This window comes from Onychostoma macrolepis, chromosome 18 (genome assembly GCF_012432095.1).
Source record: "Onychostoma macrolepis isolate SWU-2019 chromosome 18, ASM1243209v1, whole genome shotgun sequence".
NCBI lineage: Eukaryota > Metazoa > Chordata > Actinopteri > Cypriniformes > Cyprinidae > Onychostoma > Onychostoma macrolepis.
In genome coordinates, this window is record NC_081172.1 from 24,538,952 (window position 1) to 24,564,885 (window position 25,934).

At 38.5% G+C, this 25,934-nt stretch overlaps 1 protein-coding gene across 6 annotated transcripts in view; it reads right to left on the reverse strand.

The window, feature by feature from the left end:
* kiaa1549lb (KIAA1549-like b) overlaps nt 1-25,934 on the reverse strand; it is an 87,377-nt gene that overhangs the window by 19,510 nt on the left and 41,933 nt on the right. For 5 of the 6 annotated variants that reach the window (XM_058751946.1, XM_058751951.1, XM_058751949.1 and 2 more), the window contains 9 exons: nt 24,822-24,973; nt 24,179-24,350; nt 22,331-22,494; nt 22,046-22,081; nt 19,082-19,272; nt 17,411-17,541; nt 14,047-14,171; nt 12,907-13,136; nt 8,600-8,726 (listed from right to left, as the gene is read on the reverse strand). In XM_058751946.1, the coding sequence (XP_058607929.1) occupies nt 8,600-8,726; nt 12,907-13,136; nt 14,047-14,171; nt 17,411-17,541; nt 19,082-19,272; nt 22,046-22,081; nt 22,331-22,494; nt 24,179-24,350; nt 24,822-24,973 (1,328 nt within the window). The remainder of the gene's footprint in view (nt 1-8,599; nt 8,727-12,906; nt 13,137-14,046; nt 14,172-17,410; nt 17,542-19,081; nt 19,273-22,045; nt 22,082-22,330; nt 22,495-24,178; nt 24,351-24,821; nt 24,974-25,934) is intronic. The other variant, XM_058751947.1, reaches the window with a different exon arrangement.

Genomic DNA, 25,934 nt, shown 5'->3' on the forward strand with positions numbered 1-25,934 from the left:
TATATATATATAGTGGTGGGCCACCAGGACCAAAAAACGCAGAAAAAGCGTGGAATACAGCGATACAAAATCATTATGCATTAGACGTAAATAGATTAAAACAGCGACCAGTAACACTGCTCTTTCTGAGTCCATCATTTGTGCCGTCCAGTGGGGTATGTGAATAATGGCAGTGAAAAAAATAACCACAATTCTTAGCGAATAATAAGAATAATGGAAATTGTATGTGAACGGGAGTAAGAGCTTTGCTCTTGACATGTAAACATCAAAATGCGATTAAGTCCTTACTCTGATTATTGGAAATAATCGCAATATTCGTGCGCATGTAAACGCAGTCACTGATATGATCACTGATCATAACCTAGATGTGCTCTGTTTGACAGAAACCTGGCTAAAACCAGATGAATACATTTTTTACATATTTTAAACGTATCTACCCCCCAAGATTACTGTCATAAAAATGAACCACATCCAAAAGGCAAAAGGGGAGGTGTTGCTATAATTTATAGCAATATTCTCAGTATTTCTCAGAGGGCAGGCTTTAAGTATAACTCCTTTGAAGTAATGGTGCTTCCTATAACATTATCTAGAGAAACAAGTGTTAATGATACATCTCCTGTGATGTTTGTACTGGCTACTGTATACAGGCCACCAGGGCACCATACACACTTTATTAAAGAATTTGCTGATTTTCTATCAGAGTTAGTGCTGGCTGCAGATAAAGTCTTAATCGTTGGTGATTTTAATATCCACGCTGATAATGAAAAAGATGCATTAGGATCAGCATTCATGGACATTCTGAACTTTATTGGGGTTAGACAACATGTCCCAGGACCTACTCATTGTCGAAATCATACTCTAGATTTAATATTGTCACATAGAATTGATGTTAATGGTATTGAAATTCTGCAGCAAAGTGATGATATCTCAGATCATTATCTAGTCTTGTGTAAACTCCATATACTGTAGCTAAAACTGTAAATTCTACTCCTTGCTACAAGTATGGTAGAACCATTACTTCTACCACAAAAGACTGCTTTGTAAATAATCTTGCTGATTGATCTCAATTCCTCAGCATATCCAACAGCAGAGGAAAAACTTGATTTTGAAAAAAGAAACTATAGATAAAAATCTATAAAAGAAACTATGGACTGTCTCTTTTCTAGCACTTTAGATACGGTTGCTCCTTTATGCTTAAGGAAGATTAAGGAAAAGAGTCCAACACCGTGGTATAATGAGCACACTTTTTTTTTGAGGAAAACAAAACTAGAGGTATTTCGTATTGCTTGGCAGAAAAGTACCCTATCCTACAGAAAAGCATTAAAAACTGCTAGATCTGATTACTTTTCGTCTCTTTTATAAGAAAACAAACATAACCCCAGGTATTTATTCAATACAGTGACTAAATTAACAAAAAATAAAGTATCAGCAGGTGTTGACATTTCCCAACAGCACAGCAGTAATGACTTTATGAACTATTTTACTTCCAAGATCGATACTATCAGAGATTAAATTGTAACCATGCAGCCGTTAGCTGCAGTATCGCATCAGATCCTCTTTTGGCTATTATTAATTCGTCATTGTCATTAGGATATGTTCCCAAAACCTTCAAATTGGCTGTTATTAAGCCTCTCATTAAATAACCACAACTTGACCTCAAAGATCTAGTTAATTACAGATCAAATCTCCCTTTTCTGTCAAAGATACTAGAAAAGGTAGTATCCTCACAATTATATTCCTTATTAGAGAAAAATGGTATCTGTGAGGTTTTCCAGTCAGGATTTACACCGTTTAATAGTACTGAGACTGCTCTCATTAGAGTTACAAATGACCTGCTCTTATCATCTGATCATGGTTGTATATCTCTATTAGAACTACTGGATCTTAGTGCTGCGTTCGACACTATCGACCACAACATTCTTTTGAATAGACTAGAAAACTTTGTTGGCGTTAGTGAAAGTGCATTAGCATGGCTCAAATCATACTTATCTGACCGCCATCAATTTGTAGCAGTGAATGAAGAGGTATCATCGATCACAAGTGCAGTATGGAGTACCTCAAGGCTCAGGACTAGGGCCGTTACTTTTCACGCTTTACGTGTTACCCTTAGGAAATATCATCAGGAAACACGATGTTAGCTTTCACTGTTATGTTGATGATACTCAGATCTATATTTCTTCGCGGCCCGGTGAAACACACCAAATTGAGAAACTAACGGAATGCATAGTTGATATAAAAACTGGATGACGAGTAATTTCTTACTGCTAAATTCTGAAAAAAAACAGAGGTGTTAATTATCGGACCTAAAACCCCCACATGTAATAACTTAGAACACTGTCTAACACTTGATGGCTGCTCTGTTGATTCTTCGTCATCAGTTAGGAACGTAGGTGTGCTATTTGATAGCAATCTTTCCTTTGACAGCCACATTTCTAGCATTTGTAAAACTGCATTTTTTAATCTTAAAAATATATCTAAATTGAGACCTATGCTCTCAAAGTCAAATGCAGAAATGTTAATTCATGCATTTATGACCTCAAGGTTAGATTATTGTAATGCTTTATTGGGTGGTTGTTCTGCTCGCTTAATAAACAAACTCCAGATGGTCCAAAATGCAGCAGCTAGAGTTCTTACTAGAACCAGGAAGTATGACCACATTAGCCAGGTTCTGTCAACACTGCACTGGCTCCCTATTAAACATTGTATAGATTTTACGATCTTGTTAATTACTTATAAAGCCCTGAATGGTTTAGCTCCTCAGTACTTGAGAGAGATCTTATTGCATTATAGTCCTCCGCGTCCACTACGTTCTCAAAACTCTGGCCATTTGATAATACCTAGAATATCAAAATCAACTGCCGGCGGCAGAACCTTTTCCTATTTAGCGCCAAAACTCTGGAACAATCTACCTAACAGTATTCAGGAGGCAGACACACTCTGTCAGTTTAAATTGAGATTAAAGACCCATCTCTTTAACCTGGCTTACACATAATACAGTAATATTCTTTGAATATTCAAATCCATTAAAGGATTGTTAGGCTACATTAATTAGGTCAACCAGAACCGGGAACACTTCCCATAACACCCGATGTACTTGTTACATCGTAAGTAGAATGGCATCCACGCTAATATTAGTCTGTTTCTTTCTTATTCCCGAGATCACCATAGCCACCCAATCCAGTCTGTATCCAGATCAGATGGTCACTGCAGTCACCCGGATCCAGTCCGTATCCAGATAAGATGGTGGATCAGCACCTAGAGATGACCTCTACAGCCCTGAACGTCAGCGGAGATCAGGAGACCTAGATGAGCCCCAGAGACAGATTCCCAGTGAGGACCTCATCACCTAGACAGCCATCAGGACAAGACCAAGGGAACCAAATGAGTCCTTTACACAATCTGACTTTGCTGCAGTTGGAATTGAACTGCTGGTTCGTCTGGCCAGAGGAGAACTGGCCCCCCGACTGAGCCTGGTTTCTCCCAAGGTTTTTTTTGGTTTCTCCATTCTGTCACCGATGACGTTTTGGTTCCTTGCTGCTGTCGCCTCTGGCTTGCTTAGTTGGGGACGCTTATTGTCCGCCGATATCGTCAACTCGATTGCACAGATACTATAAACTGAACTGAGCTGGACGATGGCATCATTGAATTCAATAATGAAATGAATCTCGTCTTGTTTAATCTTGTCATTTTACATTATTGACACTCCCAGTCCCAGAACCCATGGTAACGGACAATATGAGACTATCATTTGCTGAGCGGCAGAGGCGTCTGACTCGAGGTTTATGCCTGTATTGTGGGAAAGGCGGGCATGTGATCTCAACATGCCCCATTCGTCCTCCTCGGGTCTTGGTGAGTGCAATTCAACCCATACTTCAAAATATGAAACCTCTCTCTATGGTAGTAATGCTTATTGCACCCAACCTATCTGTTCCAGTCAATGCCCTCCTCGACTCAGGGTCTGCCGGGAACTTTATATCGAGGAACCTCTGCCGCCAGCTCAAGATCCCTACAAGTATCAACCCCAAGATCTACCAAGTTCACTCAGTAACCGGAAAACCGTTGAGCCGTCATAACATGAGACACAATGTTGGTCCCGTACGCCTACGAGTAGGTCTCCTACATGAAGAGGACATCAAATTACTGGTTCTGGAGGAAGACACCACGGACATCGTCCTCGGGAGGCCCTGGTTCGCTCTGCATGAACCCCAAATAGCCTGGCGCACGGGAGACGTCCTGAAGTGGGGCCACCAGTGCTTTCCGGATTGCTTTCCTCGTCAATCAAGCCAATCTTAGACGTGAATTCCACCACCATCGAGAGCCCTTTGGAGAAACAATCTGTCGAAATACCTACCTGCTATACCCTCTTCAGTGACGTCTTTTGCCCGAAGAAGGCCTCCCAACTCCCTCTTCACCGGCCATGGGACTGTGCAATAGATCTTCTACCAGGTGAGCCAGTGCCCAAAGGGAAAATCTATCCCCTGTCACTTCCCGAACAGAAGGCCATGGACGAGTACATCGAAGAGGCACTCAAACAAGGCTACATCCGCCCTTCCACTTCCCCTGCTGCTTTAAGTTTCTTTTTCGTGGCCAAGAAGGACGGAGGCTTGAGGTCTTGTATTGACTACCGGGCTCTAAATAATATCACTGTCAAATTCCGTTATCCCCTTCCTCTCGTCCCATCAGCCTTGGAACATCTCCGTGGTGCCACCATCTTCACCAAGTTAGACCGCCGCAGCGCGTACAACCTCATCCGGATACGTGAGGGGGACGAGCGGAAAACAGCCTTCGTAAACCCCTACCGGCCATTATGAATATTTGGTTATGCCGTATGGTCTAGTCATTCGTATTCCAGGATTTAATGCACGAGGTGCTCCGAGAGTATCTCCATCGGTTCGTCCTAGTCTATATTGACAATATACTCATCTACTCTCGGAGCTTGGCCGAATATCGCCACCACATTGCGGAGGTCCTCCAATGACTACGACAGCATCAACTCTTCCTCAAGGCCGAGAAATGTTTTTTCCACCAATGCACAGTTCAGTTCCTTGGATACCATATTGACAGTAGTGGCATCCAGATGGACGAGAGGAAGGTGGAAGCTATCCGGACCTGGCCAATTCCCTCTACTGCCAAAGAACTCCAACGGTTCCTGGGATTCTCTAATTTCTACCGTCGTTTCATCCAGAACTACATTACCCTTACCAGTCCACTAACCAATCTAATTCGCAACAAGCCCAAGTCTCTGTCCTGGTCCCCAGCAACCAACGCAGCCTTTGAAAGTTTGAAAGAAGCCTTCACCCAAGCTCCCATCCTCGTACATCCTGATCCCCAGAAACCGTTCATTGTGGAGGTGGATGCTTCAACCACTGGAGTAGGAGCCATCCTATCCCAGCAGCAGGGGAATCCCGAGAAACTCCATCCATGTGCCTTCTTCTCCCGAAAACTCATCACGGTGTAACGTAACTATGACATCGGCAATGGAGAACTTCTTGCCATTAAACTGGCCCTGGAAGAGTGGAGGCATTGGTTGGAGGGAGCCCAACACCCATTTACAGTACTCACGGATCACAAGAACCTACAGTACCTCAAGGAAGCTAAAAGGCTCAATCCCCAGCAGGCGCATTGGGCATTGTTCTTCACACGCTTTAATTTCAGTATATCCTACCGCCCAGGACCCAAGAACACCAAAGCGGATGCCCTGTCGTGCCTGCATGGCCCTGAAGTAGGAGATGACCTAAAAGAACCCATCATCCCTGACAAGGTGTTTGTCTGTCCCATCCAATGGAATCCCGAATCCACTCCTTCCTCCAATGACTCCACGACCACTCCGCCGGGTGTACAGTATGTCACATGGACCCAATGCACTCCTCTCATCCACTCTGTACACTCGTCACTGGCCACCCTGGGGCCAACGCTACCCTCTCGCTGCTGAAAGACCGCTACTGGTGGCCGAACATGGCAAGGGAGGTCAGAAGGTATGTCCAGGGTTGTGAGGAGTGTGCAATCTCCAAAAGTCCTCGCCATCTTCCAGCCGGAAAACTCCTCCCGCTGCCAGTTCCCAACTGGCCATGTCCGCACCTAGGAGTAGATTTTGTCACAGACTTACCGGTCTCCAATGGAAATACCTGTATTCTTGTTATTGTGGATCGATTCTCCAAGTCCTGCCGGTTAATTCCCCTCAAGAACCTACCCACGGCTATGGAAACAGACAAGCTTATGTTTAATCATGTCTTCAGATATTTCGGTCTTCCAGAGGATATCGTTTCCGACCAGGGTCCTCAGTTTATCTCCCATGTCTGGAAAAACTTCTTCAAACTCCTAGGTGTGACCGTAAGTCTGTCGTCTGGCTACCATCCTCAGACCAACGGGCAGACGTAAAGGAAAATCCAGGAAATAGGACGATTCCTACGAACCTTCTGTCACGGCCACCAGCACTCTTGGAACCAGTTCCTAGGCTGGGCCAAGTACACCCAGAACTCCCTTCGTCAGTCATCTACTGGACTCACTCCCTTCCAGTGCGTACTCGGTTTCCAGCCACCCATGTTCCCCTGGACCGGGGAACCGTCTGACGTTCCTGCGTTGGATTACTGGTTCCGAGAGAGCGAGAGGGTCTGGGATGAAGCACATCACAATCTCCAGCGAGCTATTCGCAGGCGCAAAATGACAGCAGACCTTCGAAGACGCCCCTACTTACCAACCGGGACAGAAGGTCTGGCTGTCAACGAGGGACATCCGATTGCGCCTGCCCTGCAGGAAGCTCGCTCCCAAATACGTTGGCCCCTTCACCATCCAGAAACAAATCAACCTGGTCACTTTCCAATTAAACCTCCCACCACAATACAGGATTCACCCCACTTTCCATGTGTCCTTACTAAAACCTTACCACTCTCCTGTTCCTCCCTCCACAGAGTCTGGCCCGAGTACGGAACCCCCTCTCCTGCAGATTCTGGAGGATGGTACCATCTATAAGGTTCACACGATCCTGGATTCGATTACAATTGGTTGTAAATTAAATGTTGGTTAAATTAATAATTTATTACATACATACATAACATTCTACTCCTATGGAAATTGTGATGTTAGTAAAATGTAATTTGTGCGATCATGAAGAGTCTGAAATAGATGTTGCTCAAAATTATAATAAAAAAAATAAAAATACATGCATCATATTATCATTCAGAAAATAAGGCTGACAACATACGTTACTGTACATGAGCCTTTTCCAAAATGATGCATGGTAGGCTAAGCTTGAATATCAATTCAATATAGAGCAATTTAGTAACAGAAGCTTACAGAGGCTTGTAATATTTATTGTATATTCAAATATAGTTCTGATACTAATACAAGCTATATATGTTCATGTTTAATATTTCTTGCATAATCACATGCATAAATACTATATATTTTCTGTTTGATCAATTTCCTGACACACCCACCTTAAAGGGATAGTTCACCCAAAAATAAAAATTCTGTCATTAATTACTCTGTCATTCCGTAAGACCTTTGTTCATCTTCAGAACGCAAATTAAGATATTTCTGATGATATCCAAGAGCTTTCTGACCTTGCATAGATAGCAACTCTGCTACTGGAATCCTATAAGCTGGATCATTAAGAGGTGAAGCTAATCTAAGATTCTTAGGATGGTTTCCTTAAAAAGTACCTTCAAACAGGTTTCAGACACAGTCTGTTTCTTTCTTCCTTCCTGTGCATCAAATGTGAGATGTGAAGAACTTGAGATGTGGTGCAACGCACCACATAAAACAATCCTTCTTACAGCATCAGAATGAGGATCTGCAATAATTTAGCCAACAGCAACTAATTCCCACTGTAATTAATAGAACTAAAAGGTATTTCTCGCATAGAGCCAGAATCCACATTACATACAGGGACACAGATGAAAAGAGTTGAATCCATAAGAGTATAACAGACAATATGGACACAGACAAAACTATGTGCTTTTTTAATACTACATGCATAAAAAGGACAGTTTTCCACTCACTCTGAAAGTAATTATTTTTATTCTGAAAATAGGTAAGCTATTTCAAATATAACCTGTAAGCATGTTTACAATCACTGAGAGGAGTACATAGTCAGCATGTGAATTTCACTTAAGATCTGGGACACGACTGCATGTGTGCCACTGACTCTGCGTTGATAATGTCGCATGTAAACTTCTTGCTTAGAAGCTTTATTTATGTAATTACAGTAAACAAATAAGAGTGGTCAACATTGAATCCATTCTTTATTCCCATCTGCAAACCAAACCATTGTGGTTCTGTTTCCATAGTGATGAACTTATGATTATTCTTTCAAACGACCTGCTCTTGTTTATTTTGTGAACAGCAAATCCTGAGTAGACTAGCAGCAGCAACTAACCAAGCGTAACACAACCCAACTACAACCCCACCCAATAACAATCAAGCAATGCCTTACAAAATCATTTGCAACTGTCCTGTTTTATATATGTATGCATTTGGCAGATGCTTTTATTCAAAGCCACAACCTTGCAGTTCCTGTCACCATGCTCTGCCAGCTGTGTTTTTGAAGCCTTTCCATTTTTGCTAATGATTTATGCAGCTTTTCATTAAGAACACTCACGTCATAGCCATTGTTACGGATCCCCTTTCTGGGTCTCTCTCTCATGACTAGAAGATCCATCTCTGTTCCTCCAGGACTGTTTAGAGACTGTCTGCTGCGATTTGTGGGGTGACTCACCTGAGAGGGTCTGAAACCATCACACATACACAAAAAGAGAGAGAGAGAGATACAGAGTTTAGAACAGTAACATCAGTAACATCTGAACACGTAAATGGGACTATGTAAGGACTATGTATGTATCCATGTATGAGTCTACCATATCCACTGAAATAGATTTTTATGTTAGACAATATAGGTCATGTTTTGGGCTGCTCTCTAGAATGAGTATATTGCACCATGCTGCATATGCAGTAATCCGAAAAGGAACATTGTTTCAGAGGAAGAGAAAGTTACATTTTGATTACATTTTAGATAATGAAGAAATTTTTTGAACTGATCATCCATTCACAGTAAGACCATGAATATGTGTTGCATGTGTTAAGTGTTATGGTTTCAGTATATAGGCTCAGTTCTTTAAAAAATAAAAAAAAATGACAGAACTACAGTATATATTGATTATAGAATATACATATACAGGTACTGTAGAACAGTTTAATAAAAGAAACTGTCAAAACAGTCAACTTCATGTCTCCATGATGCTTTGGTGTCAATATATGGCAGGGGCCCTCGGCATATTGCTCAAGAGTTGCTGTATTAATCTGTTTTAGCTTTAATTTTTTTATCATATCACAGTTAAACTTGTCATTGCAACACCAAATGCATGCCAATTTTTGGCCAGATAATGCAGCTCTGGTGTGATGGATTTACAATGACATAAAACATGAAAAGACATTTTTCTAACAAAAAAAAAAAAACAATTAAAACATTTCAACAGATACATTTTTAAGATCTTTACAGTAAGAGAAACTCTGCTCTGAGAAAAAATCATCTGGGAGCTGATAAGAAATACTTTCATAAGCACAAAGATTGAGCCGCTGTGTAGGCAACTTCATCAGATTTCATCATTCTGAGTCCTGCGTCAAAGCAATGAGCCAGTGAGACAGCATATCACAGTAAAGCAGAGGTTAGCAATTTCACACAGAAAACACACCAAAAATAACTATCAAAGGGTTACTGGAGATGTAAAAGTTTCAATAAATGATGTCAGGAGTTTTAAAAAATACATAAAGTGAAGTGCAGGGTAGGTGATTTGGTTCAAAAACTATTTTTTGTTAATTTTTGTAAGCTGGTTGAAAGTCTCTTCACATCCCAAAAGCAATCACTAAGTTAAGTGGTCTAAATCTTATTTATATGTAGTTATATCATCTGTGGAAGGCGTAGGACCATATAATGTTCATCCAATCGAAATGTTCGGTCCGAACATTACAATAGGCTGTCAAGCCTGCCTACCAAATATGTATTTGTATACCTCTGCGCACCCTGTTTGCGCAGACATGATACGTCATCAGCACATTCCAGCAAGAATCAAAGGCTCTATTATTGTAATATTATGCGCTTTGTACTGTAATGTTTTCTCAGCGGCGAATGAGACATGAGGTAATCTGACAGCATTGCATTCAATCCTCCACCAACGACGTCTCTGACTTTCAGAGGGGTTGACTTTTTAAAAGAAATGAATAGATAATTTTTTGGCACAAGTTTCTGGCACCTCGCAGTTAACCAAACTACAACACTGTTAAAAGACTACATTAATAAACAATAGACAATTTTTTTGTAATATAACTGTCGCATGTTAATGAAGCGATAATGATTGTACTTGTTAAAAACATTATGTTTAAACCATTGCAGCTATTTAGACCATCATGCTGTAAATATGAGTCAATATTACACAAATAATTAAGATACCACTGTGGGACACTTTGTTTTTCTCATAGGCTTTAAGTGAAACAACTTTCCCAAAGGCTTATCATATCAATTTCTTTTCCAAGGGCATCAGAACAAATCATTGGGTTAGATTTTAAGCTGTTCCAGAGGACTTTGGTAACTGTGGCTTAATCAAATGGAAAGCTGAAAGCAGCAGAAAGATACGCTCTCCTTCTTTATACAATAAGCAGCAAATTACATGAGATTTGACAGAGTGCCAATGGATCCAAAAAGGAAATTAAATATTTAAACTGAGACAAAACTCCAAAGCGAGGGCATTTCGGTCAGCTAATGAGACTGGGCAGAAGCTGTACTGGATATCTGATCCAGTCATGTCTGTGACGGTGGCTTTTGTGTCTACTTCTGAACTCCTGGGAAAAGAACAACAAACATTTTTGAGCACACAGTGTTTTCATCATCAAGACTCATGATTGCTAACAGCTAGTGGACAAAGCTCACTGCATACTGATTATATTCATCATTTGCCAAATGTTCCTGTTTTAGAGAAAGCCATTCACACAGTGCAACTTACCGTATATTATTTAGTTCAGTCAATATAAATTGTTAAAGCCATTTCAAATGATAATTTAAACTTTAAGACCGGCTTGTAATAGCATGTGTATAGTAGTAAACATTTGTATTATTTTTGGTGTGTTTTTGAGCAAGATGAGAAAAGGGAGAGACTTGATAGTATTTAATGTTCAATTATGCTTGTGGAATTATAACTGTTTCAATTAAACTGGGTTACCATTGTGATGAAGAGTGGCGCTTTTGCTTATGCTGATAAGAGGAGTGTTGCAAAGTCAGCGGTTTTCCCACGGAATTGGTCTACTTTTATGCTGTTGCTGCGGGTTGAAGCAAAAACCCTGCCCTCCTGGAACGTGATTTCGACTGAAGTGGAACCCCCTGGAAGGAGGTTTTGACCCCCCTCCGGAACACGTTTTTGAAGTGATTTTAACAGCCCCTGGAACGCGATTAGACTAGTTTTGGCTGTGACTGAGCTGTGGGCTGGTCTTGTGACTTAGACCTAGCATCTCTGATAAAGAGTATGAGTGTGTCTCAATCAGCTCCCTAGTTCATAAGTCTAGGCTTTGATCAGGATCGAGTGGGCCATTTTCAGGGTTGTCTCAATCACAAAATTCTTCCACATTGAAAGATTGGCTCCCTGAAAAATCTCACAAATGCACTGAAAAAACCAGAGTGCATCGAGTGCATCAGTTATTGGAAATTACATCACATTTCTGAAGCACAAAACACACAACACACAAGCCAACAAAATAAATATAGTAACACACGATAGCATATTCGAAAAGACAATTTTTTTTAAATTAGTATTATATTTAAGCTTAAGCACACATCACTAGACAGGTAGTGAGCACATCTAGTTGACATTTATAATTCATATTTGGCTGAAATGTTGTAAGGATATAGAACAGGACAATGTGTTTAAAGAGAACAAAAAATGATATCAAAAAGACATGGGTCCTTTTGCTGATCAATACCAGTGGTGATGTTCAACATTGTACATTGACGTTGTACAAAGTTTTGTCACCACCATAAGTTGATTAATCACTGTCCCAGTGTTTGGTGAGCCATGCATGGTTGTTACCAATGCCCAAATACAACAAATGTACACAATTGACTGATTCACGAGCCCGGGAACTAGGGAACTGATTGAGACACACCCTTTGTCTTTGTTGCTTTGCTTAAGGAGATGACTTAAGGCAGCGCTTCTCAATTACAGTCATCGCGCCTGACATGATCCCTACACAGTGTTCATTGCTTCCTACTCCCTGAGCAGGGGAAATCCATTGAAGTTTACTTCTTCGGAAAATTCATTATTGGAATTGCACTGCGCCGCTGCCTGCAGCGTCTTCACACATAGACAAAACTTACTAGAGTGTGACAAAAATGCATATGTAAATAAATACAATTTAAATTCACATCTCGTACACTTTAATGACCTTTAAATGGAACATATACGCTCGCTTCGATCTGGAATCATGGTGGAATATCCGGCGATGTTCACTTTGCAGGGCACTTACGTTCGAATAGAACAAACGTCAGAAGCGATAAGAGATACACACAAAATGTGCAGAGGACTGGAATTGAGAACCGCTGACTCAAGGTAACCAACTAACTGATTTCAATGTGATTTGGATGTTTGGATTACAAATATCCTTTTTTTTTATTGTATTATTAATTAATGATCTGATATTGTATCTAATGTAAAGATATTCAGTAATTTTTAAGTGTGTCTTAAGCATCTAAACACTTTTGGGACCATTGTAAATTAACAAATGACACTATGACCTTCATTAGCAGGTATAATTTGTGCAGATCAATAAATCTGAGAGACAGTCACAACAAGCATTAAAGTATGCATACACAAAAACAACCATATCTTGTTAAACACTCATTTCCATTCCAGCATAACCACTTACCTCCTGCGATACTTCACATAGGTGGAGCCCCTGTCGTCTTCCGGTTCCTGAGCTCTGCTGTGTGGGTGTGGAAGCCTGTCGTGGCTGTACTTGTGTCGCTGACTCAGGTCTTTAGTGCTACCTTTCCCCTCAGCAGAAGGGAAGTCATAGTATCCCTTCTTCTTGGCCTTCAGTCTAAGCTTATTCCTGTAGTGCTCAATGTCTGACTTCTGTTTCAGAGCCAAATTCACCTGTATACACATAGAGAGAAAAAGAGAAGGGGGATTGGCCATTCATCCACAAAAAAAAAAAAAAAAAATTGCATGCATTAAAAATGTGGCTCCACTTGATTTCCCATAGGTCCAGTGATATTCTAAAAGAAATCTGTGCCAGGTCTCTTTGAAGCCCAAATTTGACTAAATTAAGCAAGAGTATCCATTGAGATGTGCTAAGAATAAGCTTTTGTTGACTATATAGACTATACATGATGTTAAATGAAGTCTTGCAAAGAATGTATGTGTTCATTAATTAATTGATCAATCAATCAATTCATTCATTCAATTCATTCATTCTCCTTGCAAAAGCATCCAAGCAGCCTGGTAAACATAAATTTGTCTCCTTGCTGCAGTGCCGGGGACTGAAAGAATGGACGAAATGCATTTGTCCGTGTTTCACTCCGTCTGGAATCACGCTCACGGAAAGCGCTCGAGAAACAGTATCTCTTCCGCAGCTCGATGCGCTTTCAACTGTACAACATTCACGTTACATGATTTGACAGATTTTTACGTAGAAAGGGTGACAGCGCACCGCATTAAAATAAATGATCATTCATGTTTTCATAACCGCTGGCCAAATTAAAAAACGAAACTAAAATTAAAACATCTTTGAGAGCAAGGGGGCCCCCTGGTGTTTCGGGGCCCTACACAGCTTGCGTATTCTGCGTATAGGGACGATCGGCTCTGCCTTGCTGTATAAAACAGTACAAAACCTGTGCACCCTGACTTGCAGAAGTTGCATAACAGTCAGCCAATCAGCATTGAAGTGGCAATTTCGCATCCATCAGTGCCCTTTTTTTGCATGTATAATGCACCAGAAGATCAGGAAAATGACTTTGGTCAGTGGTTTCCATCTGAAGCTGTCTCTAATAAAATCAAGTTTTACCTCTCCATTGAATACAGCAGAGTCCTGGCTGCGGTCAGAGGACGCAGGGTGCGAGTAGGTGGGTGGAGCTACCATTGGTTTTATAGAAATAAGCTGAAGTGATCCTGAGGAACTATCATAATGTTCTGCCAAAAACAAAAACACATAGATTGTAATGTTAACAAAAAGATTGCAAAAACTTAATCAGATTATGCAAGCAGAATACAGACAAATTCACTTCCTTAATTATGTGACAGCTACACTGGCCAACATTATCACTTCTGCAGAAGATTCATTTCCTTAGCTCTCATTTCCTATTTAAAGTGGAAAAAGTCTGATCCTGAGATTTCAGCGTATCTTTTGGTTTTAATTAACTGGGTCCATTTATCAGGACAGATTAGGTCTGTCCACCTCTGAGAGAATATATCTAAATATATTCATATGGAAGTAGAAAAATTATAGGATAAGCAAAACTGTACATTTTGTCCTAACTATAAAGAATTAGGCTCAATGTGAGCAGAATTTAAGAAGTTATATGCCCCATTTTCTTTTAATAGTTACCCCCCACCCCCATTCTATCATTACTCGTTGCTGTTATTTTATTTTATTTTTGTGGAATATATAAAGGAGAACTGAATTGATTATAATGCTGCTTTTTACATATCACAACAGTTCATTGTGGCCACATCTATCAAGCTCCAAAAAGGACTAAAAACACCAAAAAGCACAATAAATGTAGTCCATATAAGTGACATAGTTTTCATTTTTGAGAGAACAATTGTTTTAAACTTGGAAGGATTGAGGGTTTTCAAACTGATATGTGTTGGCAATCTCTAATGTACAACTTAAATATCTGTAATATCTGTGTCCAATGATGTTTGGGCAAACAAACAAACAAATAAATAAATAAATAAAAAATGCATACAGGTTTGGAATGACATTAGGGACAGCAAATGATTAACCTTTTTATTATTTAATATTATTATTATTATTATCACCATAATCATCATCATTTAAGTGCTTTTTCAGACAAATTTAAACAATTGAAAATTCTGTTCTGGCACACTTCATCTCTCCACAGACTCAAGTTCCATCTGACAAAGGTCAGATGCAGCATGTGCCAACAGGACATGAACATATGGCACCTTATGTTGTTATTGTGAGGGACGTGCTTATTTACATGTGTGTGTGTGTGGTGTTGAGGGTTGTATTTTGGCAAGTCTGTGTGTCATCCAGACCAGTATGACCTCTGCCAAGCAAAAGGTTATAAAATAATTAAGTTAGGTTTCAATGGGTATGCTTTATCTCCGTCTGTCAGTATGCCTTTTGGGATGCATGTGTCTGCAAAAATGTGCGTGTGACCCTGTTGCTCCTCAGCGATGCTGGTAGCCACAGTGACAGACCGGATCATGTCAGAAGAGAGGGTTTCATTTATATTCATGAACTTGGTCACTCTTTTCCTTCTGAGGATGGTCATCTGGTAAAAAGGACCTTAGTTAAAAACTCATTTTCCATGCAGGGAGACACCATACAACCTCACACTGCACCCAAATACACACTGACTTTAGAAACTAGTGGGGACTTATTATACGTCTTACATATTAGTGAATACATTTTATACTGTCCCTCAGTGCAAGAAAAGAAAAACTGGTAACATAACTGACTCCGTAAGGACATTTAAGACATTTTAAGACTTTAAACTGCATGAATATTTCGCCAATCATTACACGATCTCAATATAAAAACTATTGTGTTCAGCATCTTCAAAAACAACATTTTGATCGCTATTCACCACATCCACCATCAAACGACAGTGACACTTATATTTCATTATGTACAGTAGGCCTAATTGCGCTGCAGTAAAGCCATTCAAGCCAGTTCAATTTTTGCAGATGATTAGGCTATTTGTTTTATGCACGCGCTAATTATGAGTGAAAAATCATCGGCATCGTTATGTTTTAAACAGTGCCACTTTGTGGAATAAATGTGAATTGCACGTATTGATTATGCAGACACGTAATTATTGTTGTTTAATGTTTAATCTTTCCTGCTGTTATGGAGCAGTCCGGCGACATGACAAAGAGGTCCTCTTGCGTGCATTCGAAGTGCTGATTGGCTGATTCTCAGATAGAACCTTATAGATCCAAGGCTGTATCCGAAATCGCCCCCTATACCCTCAAATAGGGCACTATTTGAGTGGACAGCCATTTTTAGTGGTGTCCGAAACCATAGTGGACGTTCTCAGTGCACTCATTCAATCCCACAATGCACCGCAAAAACGAGTGTACAACCGATGTACACTCAACGGCTAGAGATAACCGATAATGCACTGTGAGAGTTGCGCACCAAATGAATTCCTGCGTCTCGCCAGAAGAGAGCGTCCGCAGCTGAATCATCCATTCATTTTAAAAGCGCTCGTCCACGGCGTAATACAACACAGGTACAAATTCATTGTAAATTGATTATTAAATTGTTTAACTATGTACATAATTTCTGTGACAGAGTTCAAGATAAATCATTTAATCTTACTACTGGAGCTGCCCGGCCGTTTCAAGCTGTTTCACATAGCTTTTGGGAATGTCTAGTGTGTTTGTGTAATTTAGCCTGAGGGTGGTGCTCTAATGTTGATTGGCAGGCTCCAAGTACACACACGTTATCTTAAAATTATTTACTGCATTTGAATGTTGATTTAGAATGCTGCGAGTTGAGGAGAAAATCAAGAGAAGAAAAGAAAGTCATGTCGATTCTCAGAATAAATTTACAGGCAATACACATGAGCATGTATAAACTAAAAGATTTATATTCCAACTAATTTGGTACACTGCTCCACACATCCCCCTGCACCTGTTAAAGATGAACAGATCTGTTCTCAGTGTGATTTATTAGTTGCTGAACTGATATACACATGTTGTTGATGTGGATGGATTGTTCCATAAGGTTTATGTAAGGTAATGTAAAAACAAGTGAGGCAAACTGATTTTTGTCCCTATTAATCTAAATTAGGGTGTACTGCATTTCCATTTTTCACCACAGATTTACATTGGAAAAGTGTATATTTTTAAATCAACATTTGTTCACTTTGCCCACCATCAAGGATTTATTCTTTCCAAAGAGCTTGGTGCAATGCATTGTGGGATTGCACGCTTTACAATGGGCATTGTAGCACAATTACTCCTGCCTTTTGGAATCCTACCTTTATTTGTCAAGAGCACAACTCCCGTCAAATGTTTATGGAGGCAGCTTATTAGTCTTTTGGAACAGAGTGATTGTATTTTCTTTTTGAGAATAGGACATTTTGGAAAAAAAATAACTTTCATTTAATTTCATGTCTTGTGGCCTGACAGCACAAGTGCGAAAGTGCTGCAACTATGGAGGAATTTCTCACCATTGCTCTTCCTCGTCTCCTCCTTCATGAGTTTCTGCTGCGCTGTGGCTTTTTGCACACTCGAGCCCTTTCCCGAGACCTCTTTCACTGATTCGCTGCTGATGACGGAACCATCCTCACTCGGCAACCTACTGCAGGTAACCATAGCAACAAGGAGCAGCCGTGAGTCGGTGCATGTGTGAAATGAGAGGATGGTTATGTCATTTTCTTTGTCTGCATCCTCATCTCTTACACATACAGTACATATAAATGCACGGACACACAGTCAAACAGATACAAATACTTTTACCAAAGCACACACAATTACATATTGTATGAAACATATTATGGAAATGCTATAGAGATATGCATTTTTGGATGCATTGTATGCTATTATTGCTCCCAGATTCCTTTCTGTTATTTATTACATCCTAGTATACAAATTCATTTATCATATGTTCGTGCAAATAGCTGTGTGCACAGCACAGTCACTCTGAATTCAACATTATGGGTGTTGGTTTTAGAGATCTCAAAATCAGAAAATAAATAGATAAACAAACACCTCTGTCTTTCTCTCTGTTTATGCTTCCCTCACTCTCTGTCCTCTTACATAACTTTATGATGACTTAGTATTTCCAAAAAATCCTGACCATTGATGTTGGTGAAAGAGCTACTAAATTGAGTCCTTCTATGACATGTGCACCATTGGTCAGTAGTTTCAGATAATAGAGGGTTTTTTTTAAATTTATCATTCAAAACTGACATTATTATCAAAATACTATAAAAAAAACCCATCATATTGTGAATATATAATATTACCTCAAACTTTTGAATGGTAGACATAATGGTACCCACAAAAATATTAATCAGCAAAAATGTAATTAGTTGATAATAATAAATATTTCCTGAACACTAAATTTGCATGAAGGATCAAGCGACACTGAAAACTGGAATAATGGCTGCTGAAAGTTCACGTTTGCATCACATGAATAAGTTACATATTCAAATCAAAAACAGTTATTTTAAACAGTTCTATGCACCCTTGGTGAGCATAAGCGACTTCTTTCAAAAAATCTTATTATATATTATCCAAATTTTATCCAAACTTTTGATCAAGAGTGTAGTTCATGATTTACATACCATTCAGCTGAACCTCAGTGAACAGAGGCAGGAAAATGAAAAATGCATTTCTCCAGAAATTATATCTCAACTTTTTCAGAGATAAATGGTCTAAATCAAGAACATATCCACTTATTAAGTCAAACAGTTTCTGCTCTGAGAACACTTTGCCTACAGCGAGATCCATTTATATCACACTCCTCCATGAAACTAACTGAAAGCTACAGTATGCTCATCCAACCATATGAAATTCATTAAAAGTCAGTCACCTTAACTATCAGACAATTTTTTAAGAGGCCAGTGATCTCATTAACACAGCGTTAAGATCATTCTGACATCCTGAGCACTGATTTTATTTAAAAAGCAATTACCAGACAAGTCTCTGTCACTATATCCATTATCTCACCCTCTCTTGAACACTGTATAGCGTCTACTCTAGCTTATGTTTTCCGTGACAAGTAGTATTGTGGGCCTGTGCCAAATAACAGCAAATGACAGCATTACTGTTAGGGCTGTGACATGAATACTGAGTATTTACAGCATGCCATAAGTGTTAGGTTTCTTCACACATACCTTTTCCTTATCTCACTGTTCAGGCTTTTCTTGGAAGTGGATCCATCTTGGCGTGCAGGCTTATCTAGGGACAGAGGGGCATCTCGAATGGGGTGGGGTAGAACCATAGTCTCCTGGGTAACTGGGAGGGTCTCCTCATCACCACCCTGCTGACCCAGGTGCTGCTTGGCATAGTCAAACCCCTGAACAGGCTAAGCAATGAGCAAACATGCACATATTACAGACACAAAGGTTATTTTTATATACACCACTTTGTCAAATGGTAAAATCTAAATGAACTGGTCAAAAATATTTTGTTTCGTTTCGTTTTACTACCAAACCAATGATCTGTTTGCGCATTCCGTTGTACAAATGTTTTGGCTATATATATTATGAAAAGCATATGTGCTGTCAGAAACATGACTGCTCCATTAAAATAAAATTTGTTAGGATCCAGTGAAAATTAATGGTTTAATTTTCAATAAATACATCATTGTGTAATAAATACATCATTAAAATATGGTTCATGTGGTAGCATCTAAATTATTACATTTTATACAAATCAAGAATTCATTTTATATGACTGGAACAATCTGACTGCATTAGATTAGACCAAGGGAAGTTTAAGAGTTCACATGTTAATATAGTCCTTAGATCTAATGAAGGTAAACAGATTTGGCAATGGAGGGGCTTGAACTCAAATTCTGATTAATTAAGGAGTCTGGGAGGAATTTAGTGGATATTAATGAATTTATTTAAATATACAAATTAGAAATTGAGGATGGTGTCACATGAATGAGATAATGATCTATTTAAATCCTTAAATTATGACTGACAGGAATAAATTAACAATCCTAATCCTTAATTTAGACTCGTGCATATAGAAATATCACCTTAATATACAACAGTATTTCTAGACTAGTTGTTTAATTTACAATATGGCAGCAATGCTACTATGTTCTGTTGTAGTCCTGCAAAATGTATCTCAAACATTTTGTCTGTTGTCTCTTGTGACATTATCCAGCCATAGTTTTATTGAGTCTCAGCAGTTTCTGGACAGCAATGCCAGGACAGCACTCTGGGGTTGATGGTTTACAGGGGACGTAGCATGTGTCATAAGTGTTTACTTGTTTACCGCTTAACTAGATGTTTTCTGTTAATGTCATTGAAGCTAATTTTGAAGCTAAACCCTTGCTAAAGTTATGTGCTGAGAATCTAAATACAGAAAAATATAAAGGTCTATACATTTTAATACACTTAGATGTCACAAATTTTAAGCAATTCCATCTCTTAATTTCAAAACTAGTTTGAGATGGGTCCAAATAAATATATTTGTCAAATAATTTATAATAACAGAAACATAAATTCATTGGACTGTTTGGATTAAAAAAAAAAAGGTCCCACGTTATATTAGGTGGCCTTAACTAATGTGTACTTACATTTAAATTAATAATTTGGTACAATGCATTTATTGCGTACATACATGTTTTTACATTGTACTTATATTTTTAAAAATACCTACATGTAATTACATCTGTAATTAATTTCTGTAATTACATTTATAATTACACTGTTGACCCATCACTTTCACCTTAACCCACCCTTAAACCTACCCAGACCACCAAACCTGTCCCTAACCTTACCCATATCCCACCTCAATAGCAGCAAAAGTGTTTTGCAACACAATATGAACACAATACATACATTGTACTTATTTTTTGATGTAAGTACATAGTAGTTAAGGCCACCTAATATAAAGTGTGACCAAAAAAAAAAAAAAGAACAAAATGGGTGGATGGCCATAGACAAAGCAAGTAATGTATCAGTTAAGTTAATTTTAGAATATCAAATCAATAAAGATATGTTAATTTCAACATAAAAAATAAATAAATAAATAAATACCATGACGAGGTATTGGTTCAAAAAGCGTCTAATGACTTCTGCTGTCATTGGCTTTGATCTTAACCCATAAACGTAAGCCATCCTGAATCCACTGGCCTAGCACTGCTGTCCAGAAAACAGCCCTGCAAATATATTCTAATAGTAATTATAATACACTGCACAAGTTTTGCAAATAACAAATCCTCAGTTACTGGAAAACTAAAGGCGAGGAGGCGTTCTATAATGGTCAAGAAAAATTCAGGCAGTAGTTTGTCAGTCATAGCAAATGATAAACTAGGCCAGAGGGTGTATATAGGGAAAAAGCAGGTCAGATCATTATACCTAATAAATAAGACATATTTGACATTTATATAAATGCTGCTGTCTGCATTTCTTTTAGAGAGGAGGATACATGTTTAATGGTTTTACACAATTGATGTATTAAATGCATTTTTATAACAGAGGTTTCTGTCCCTTCCACAGTCCCGCTAGCCTACTTCCAACTAAATCAGAGAATTTCTGACCTTATTTCTAAAATATTCAGCTTGTTTAGGCATACATGCACGCAAAGGAACACACACAAATACACACACACACACACACACACACACACACACACACACACACACACATACAATCAGATCCTAATCTAGAAAAAAATACTATTGACATAATATTCATAGGAACAGTTCACACAAAAATTATAGTTTTATTCAGTAAATATCATATCATGTCATTTTTCTAAATGTTTTGTAGAATGTCAAGGCTGCTCTTTGCCATACAATGAAAGCATGAAGTGTTCATTTTGAAACTCTACATTCCTGTCTCCATTCACTTTCATTGTATGGAAAAAGCAGCCAACACACTTTCCTGAACATCTCCTTTTATGTTCAACAAAATAAATATAGCCTTACATGTTTGGAATGACACACAGGTGAGTCAACAAAATAATTTAACTGTTTTGGGTGAACTAACCCTTTAATTGTGCAAGACCATTAGTACTTTGTCCCTGAGACCTGTCTACTCTACACATCATCCTTAACACTGTGTGCACATCAGGAGTCCAGAGCAGCAGGTGAGATGATTGAAGAGCTGAATAACTACCTGAGGGTAATAACCCACGTCTCTCCAGTAAGCAGTCTAAATGAGAGAAAACAGCATGAAGAGTCATCAATCATTTCTATCTCTCTCTCATACACTCTCTCGGGATGTATTCCCAGAGGCAAAGCAAGCAAAGCATGTAAGAGTTTGAGGAAAACTGTTGATGAAGCCACTGTAAAATATGCTGAGTGTACAAAATAGCATAATGAGTTATAATGAGAGTTAAAGAGCAAAGCGGTGCCTTATGGGAAATGGTCAAGCAGGATGTTTATCCAGTTACTGCCGTACCTTGACTCGAGGGTTGAAGTTTCCAATGGGATCGCTTTTGAAATCGCTTTTGTTTTTGTGACACAGCACCGTGGTGATGATGATGATGATAAGGGTCACCACACCAATGGGTGCTAGCACTGCAGCGATGATCCACAGGTTGTTGGGCGGATTCTTCACTATGGCTGCATGGTGGGAAACACTGTTAGTCACATGAAGTCTTTCACATATGACGCAAATTGTTAAAATAATAATATATATATATATATATATATATATATATATATTTTTTTTTTTTTAAATAGTTCAAATAAGATAAAAACAAAAAAATATTTTTGGTCCCACTTTATATTAGGTGGCCTTAACAAATATGTACTTACATTGAAATTAATAATTTGGTACAATGTACTTCTTGTGTACATACATGTTTTTATATTGTACTTATATTTTTCAAAATACCTATATCTGTAATTCATTTCTGTAATTACATTTATAATTACACTGTTGACCCACCCTTACACCTTAACCCACCCTTAAACCTACCCATACCACCAAACCTGTCCCTAACCTTACCCCGTATCCCACCTCAATAGCAGCAAAAGTGTTTTGCAGTACATTGTACTCATTTTTTGATGTAAGTACATAGTAATTAAGGCCACCTAATATAAAGTGTGACAGAATTTTTTAATCCAAGTTAAATAAATATTACAATATCACAATCATTCTATTTTCTTTTTTTAACATTAACAATGTAATTGATGTTTATTAAAAACAAGTATATTTATCAAGTCAAATCATTCATTTAAAATTTCAGATTACATGTTCTTTGTGAACTGAAATTGTAGTTGTTCTTTCTAATACTAACTTATTTTCATACCATCATTCGGATCACTATATTCAGACCATGACAGGTGTCATGATGGTCACAGACAAGGAGTTTTACTTTTAATTCACCAAGCTGATTGCTGACTAAAAACTTACAGATCATGTTTTCAAGTCATTTAAGATTTGATTTTGATTCAGACTAATTTAAGTATGCAGAATGTTCACAAAATCAAGAAGCGTGCAGATTTAGCATGGAGGCACTGCCTCCTCTCACATGAAATGTTCTGAGTTTGATTCAAGTTAAGCTTTTCCAACAGTATACAATATGTATTATAATGCTAATTACCGCAACACACATTTTGATACTATTTTCCCATGTCTCAGTTGGAAAAAAAAGTATCCTTAGTTACATACTGTATCTATATTTTTATAAGTGAATATTTGGTCCCATTTTATATTAGGTGGCCTTAACTACTACATGTAATACTTACATTTTAATTAATCAATTAATGTTCTTACATTGTACTTATATTGTTAATAATACCTTTATGTAATTACATATGTAATTGATTTCTGTAATTACATTTATAATTACATTGTCAACCCGTCCTTTACACCTTAACCCACCCTTAAACCTGCCCATACCACCAAACCTGTCCCTAACCTTACCCGTATCCCACCTCAATAGCAGCAAAAGTGTTTTGCAATACAATATGAACACAATAAGTACATTGTACTTATTTTTGATGTAAGTACATAGTAATTAAGGCCACCTAATATAAAGTGTGACAGAATATTTTATAAATTAAGTAATTATGGGGTGGATTAAGGGTGGATTAAGGTGTAGGGGTACGGTAGACAGTGTAATTATTGACAACAGAAATGAATTACAGATATAATCTTAGAAAGGTATTTTTAAATATAAGTACAATGTAAAAAAATAAAATAAAATACAGGTATGTACACAATTGTGCATTAAAGGCACAAAATAAAGTGGGTCAAAAAATTCTAGTAAGCAGAGAAGAAAGAGAAAGTAATTTTGACCTTCAGCCTGCAATTGGACAAAGTATCCCAGCGTGAGCGCCATGGTCTGTGAGTCCACCGTGTTCAGAAGCTTGGCTGCAGATGTGCCAAGCAGTGGGGTCCTGTTTTGCTGGACGTAGTAGGTCATCTCAGCTGGGTTTTTTGGCCCATGTACACGCCTGATACTAACCATCTGAATGTAATGAAACACAGCTTGATCACTTCCTGTAGACACATTTTCATTTGGTAAACCTTAAAAGTTGAATCTTTTCCATCAAATAACCTACAGGAGGGAGACTGGGGGGTGTGGTGACACTATAAGATTAATTAATTAGAAATGAGCAACAGGGGTGAATCATCATCATGCATGAACCCCTTCTAAGGTAACAGAAGTAGTTGTAGAGTAGAAGTGTCTGTGTGAAAATTTAAAGCATTTGTTGCTGGTTTATAAATGGATTTGTGCAGAAATTCACCCCACCAAATGTTACAAAGTTGCATACAATGCAATACAAATGTTGCATTAATTCTGGAAAACAGATTTACATAACCTAATTAATTCAAGTAAGAAATTATGAAATTTGGGTCCAATTATGAGTCATTTCTATTCTATTATTCTATTATTTGTTCACAATTAATTTGCTAAATTAATTTTATTAGATCATACCTGGACAGTGTAACTGCCCACTGTTGTTGCCCGCTTGAAGCGAACGCCTTGCTGGTGAGCCACCATGAAGAGCTCAGCCAACCGCTCCTCCATCAGACTAGCAAAACTCTGGTACTGTCCTTCTAGAGAGGAGTTTTCCACATCCTGAATCACTGCCGAGACGTGAAGAGATGTTAAATGAAAGTTGAGAGATATTAAATGAAAGGGTTACTCAACTGTAGCAATTTTCTGTCCTCTGTTCTGCAGAGTTTAGCTCCAACTCTTATCAAACACACCTGAACATGCTAATCAAGGACTTCAGAATTACTAAAATATTACAGACAGGTGAATTTGCTCAGGGTTGGAGTTTAAAGGGATAGTTCACCCAAAAATGAAAATGCTGTCATTAATTCCAAATCCGTAAGACCTTTGTTCATCTTCGGAACACAAATTAAGATATTTCTGATGGAATCTGAGAGCTCTCTGACCCTCGATAGACAGCAATGATATTACCACGATCAATGATAGAAACGTAGCAAGGACATCAGTAAAATAGTCCATGTGACATGAGGGGTTAAACCGTAATTTTACGAAGCTACGAGAATACTTTTTGTGCACAAAGAAAACAATGAGCGTTGTTTACGTTCAGCATGCGCGCGCTGTCTACTGAACATAAACAACGCTGATTACATTCAGCGAAAGCGTGCGCATGCTGAATGTAAACAACGCTGATTATGTTAATTATATTCTGGGGCACTCTACAAAATTGCGGAAGACGGTAACTCGGGGAGAGGTATTGCTGAATAAATTATGTTATTATTGTTTTCTTTGCACACAAAAAGTATTTGTGTAGCTTCATAAAATTACGGTTGTACCTGGTGTCACATGGACTATTTTACATGTCCTTGCTACGTTTCTGTGTGTTGATTGTGGTAATATCTTTGCTGTCTATGGAGGGTCAGAGAGCTCTCAGATTCCATCAAAAATATCTTCATTTACTTACCGGTTTGGAAGGACATGAGGGTGAGTAATTAATGACAGAATTTTAATTTCTGGGTGAACTAACCCTTTAAACTCTGCAGTTGCTGCTGAACCTGACTGCAGTCTTGTGCACATTAGTTACTTCTTAATGGT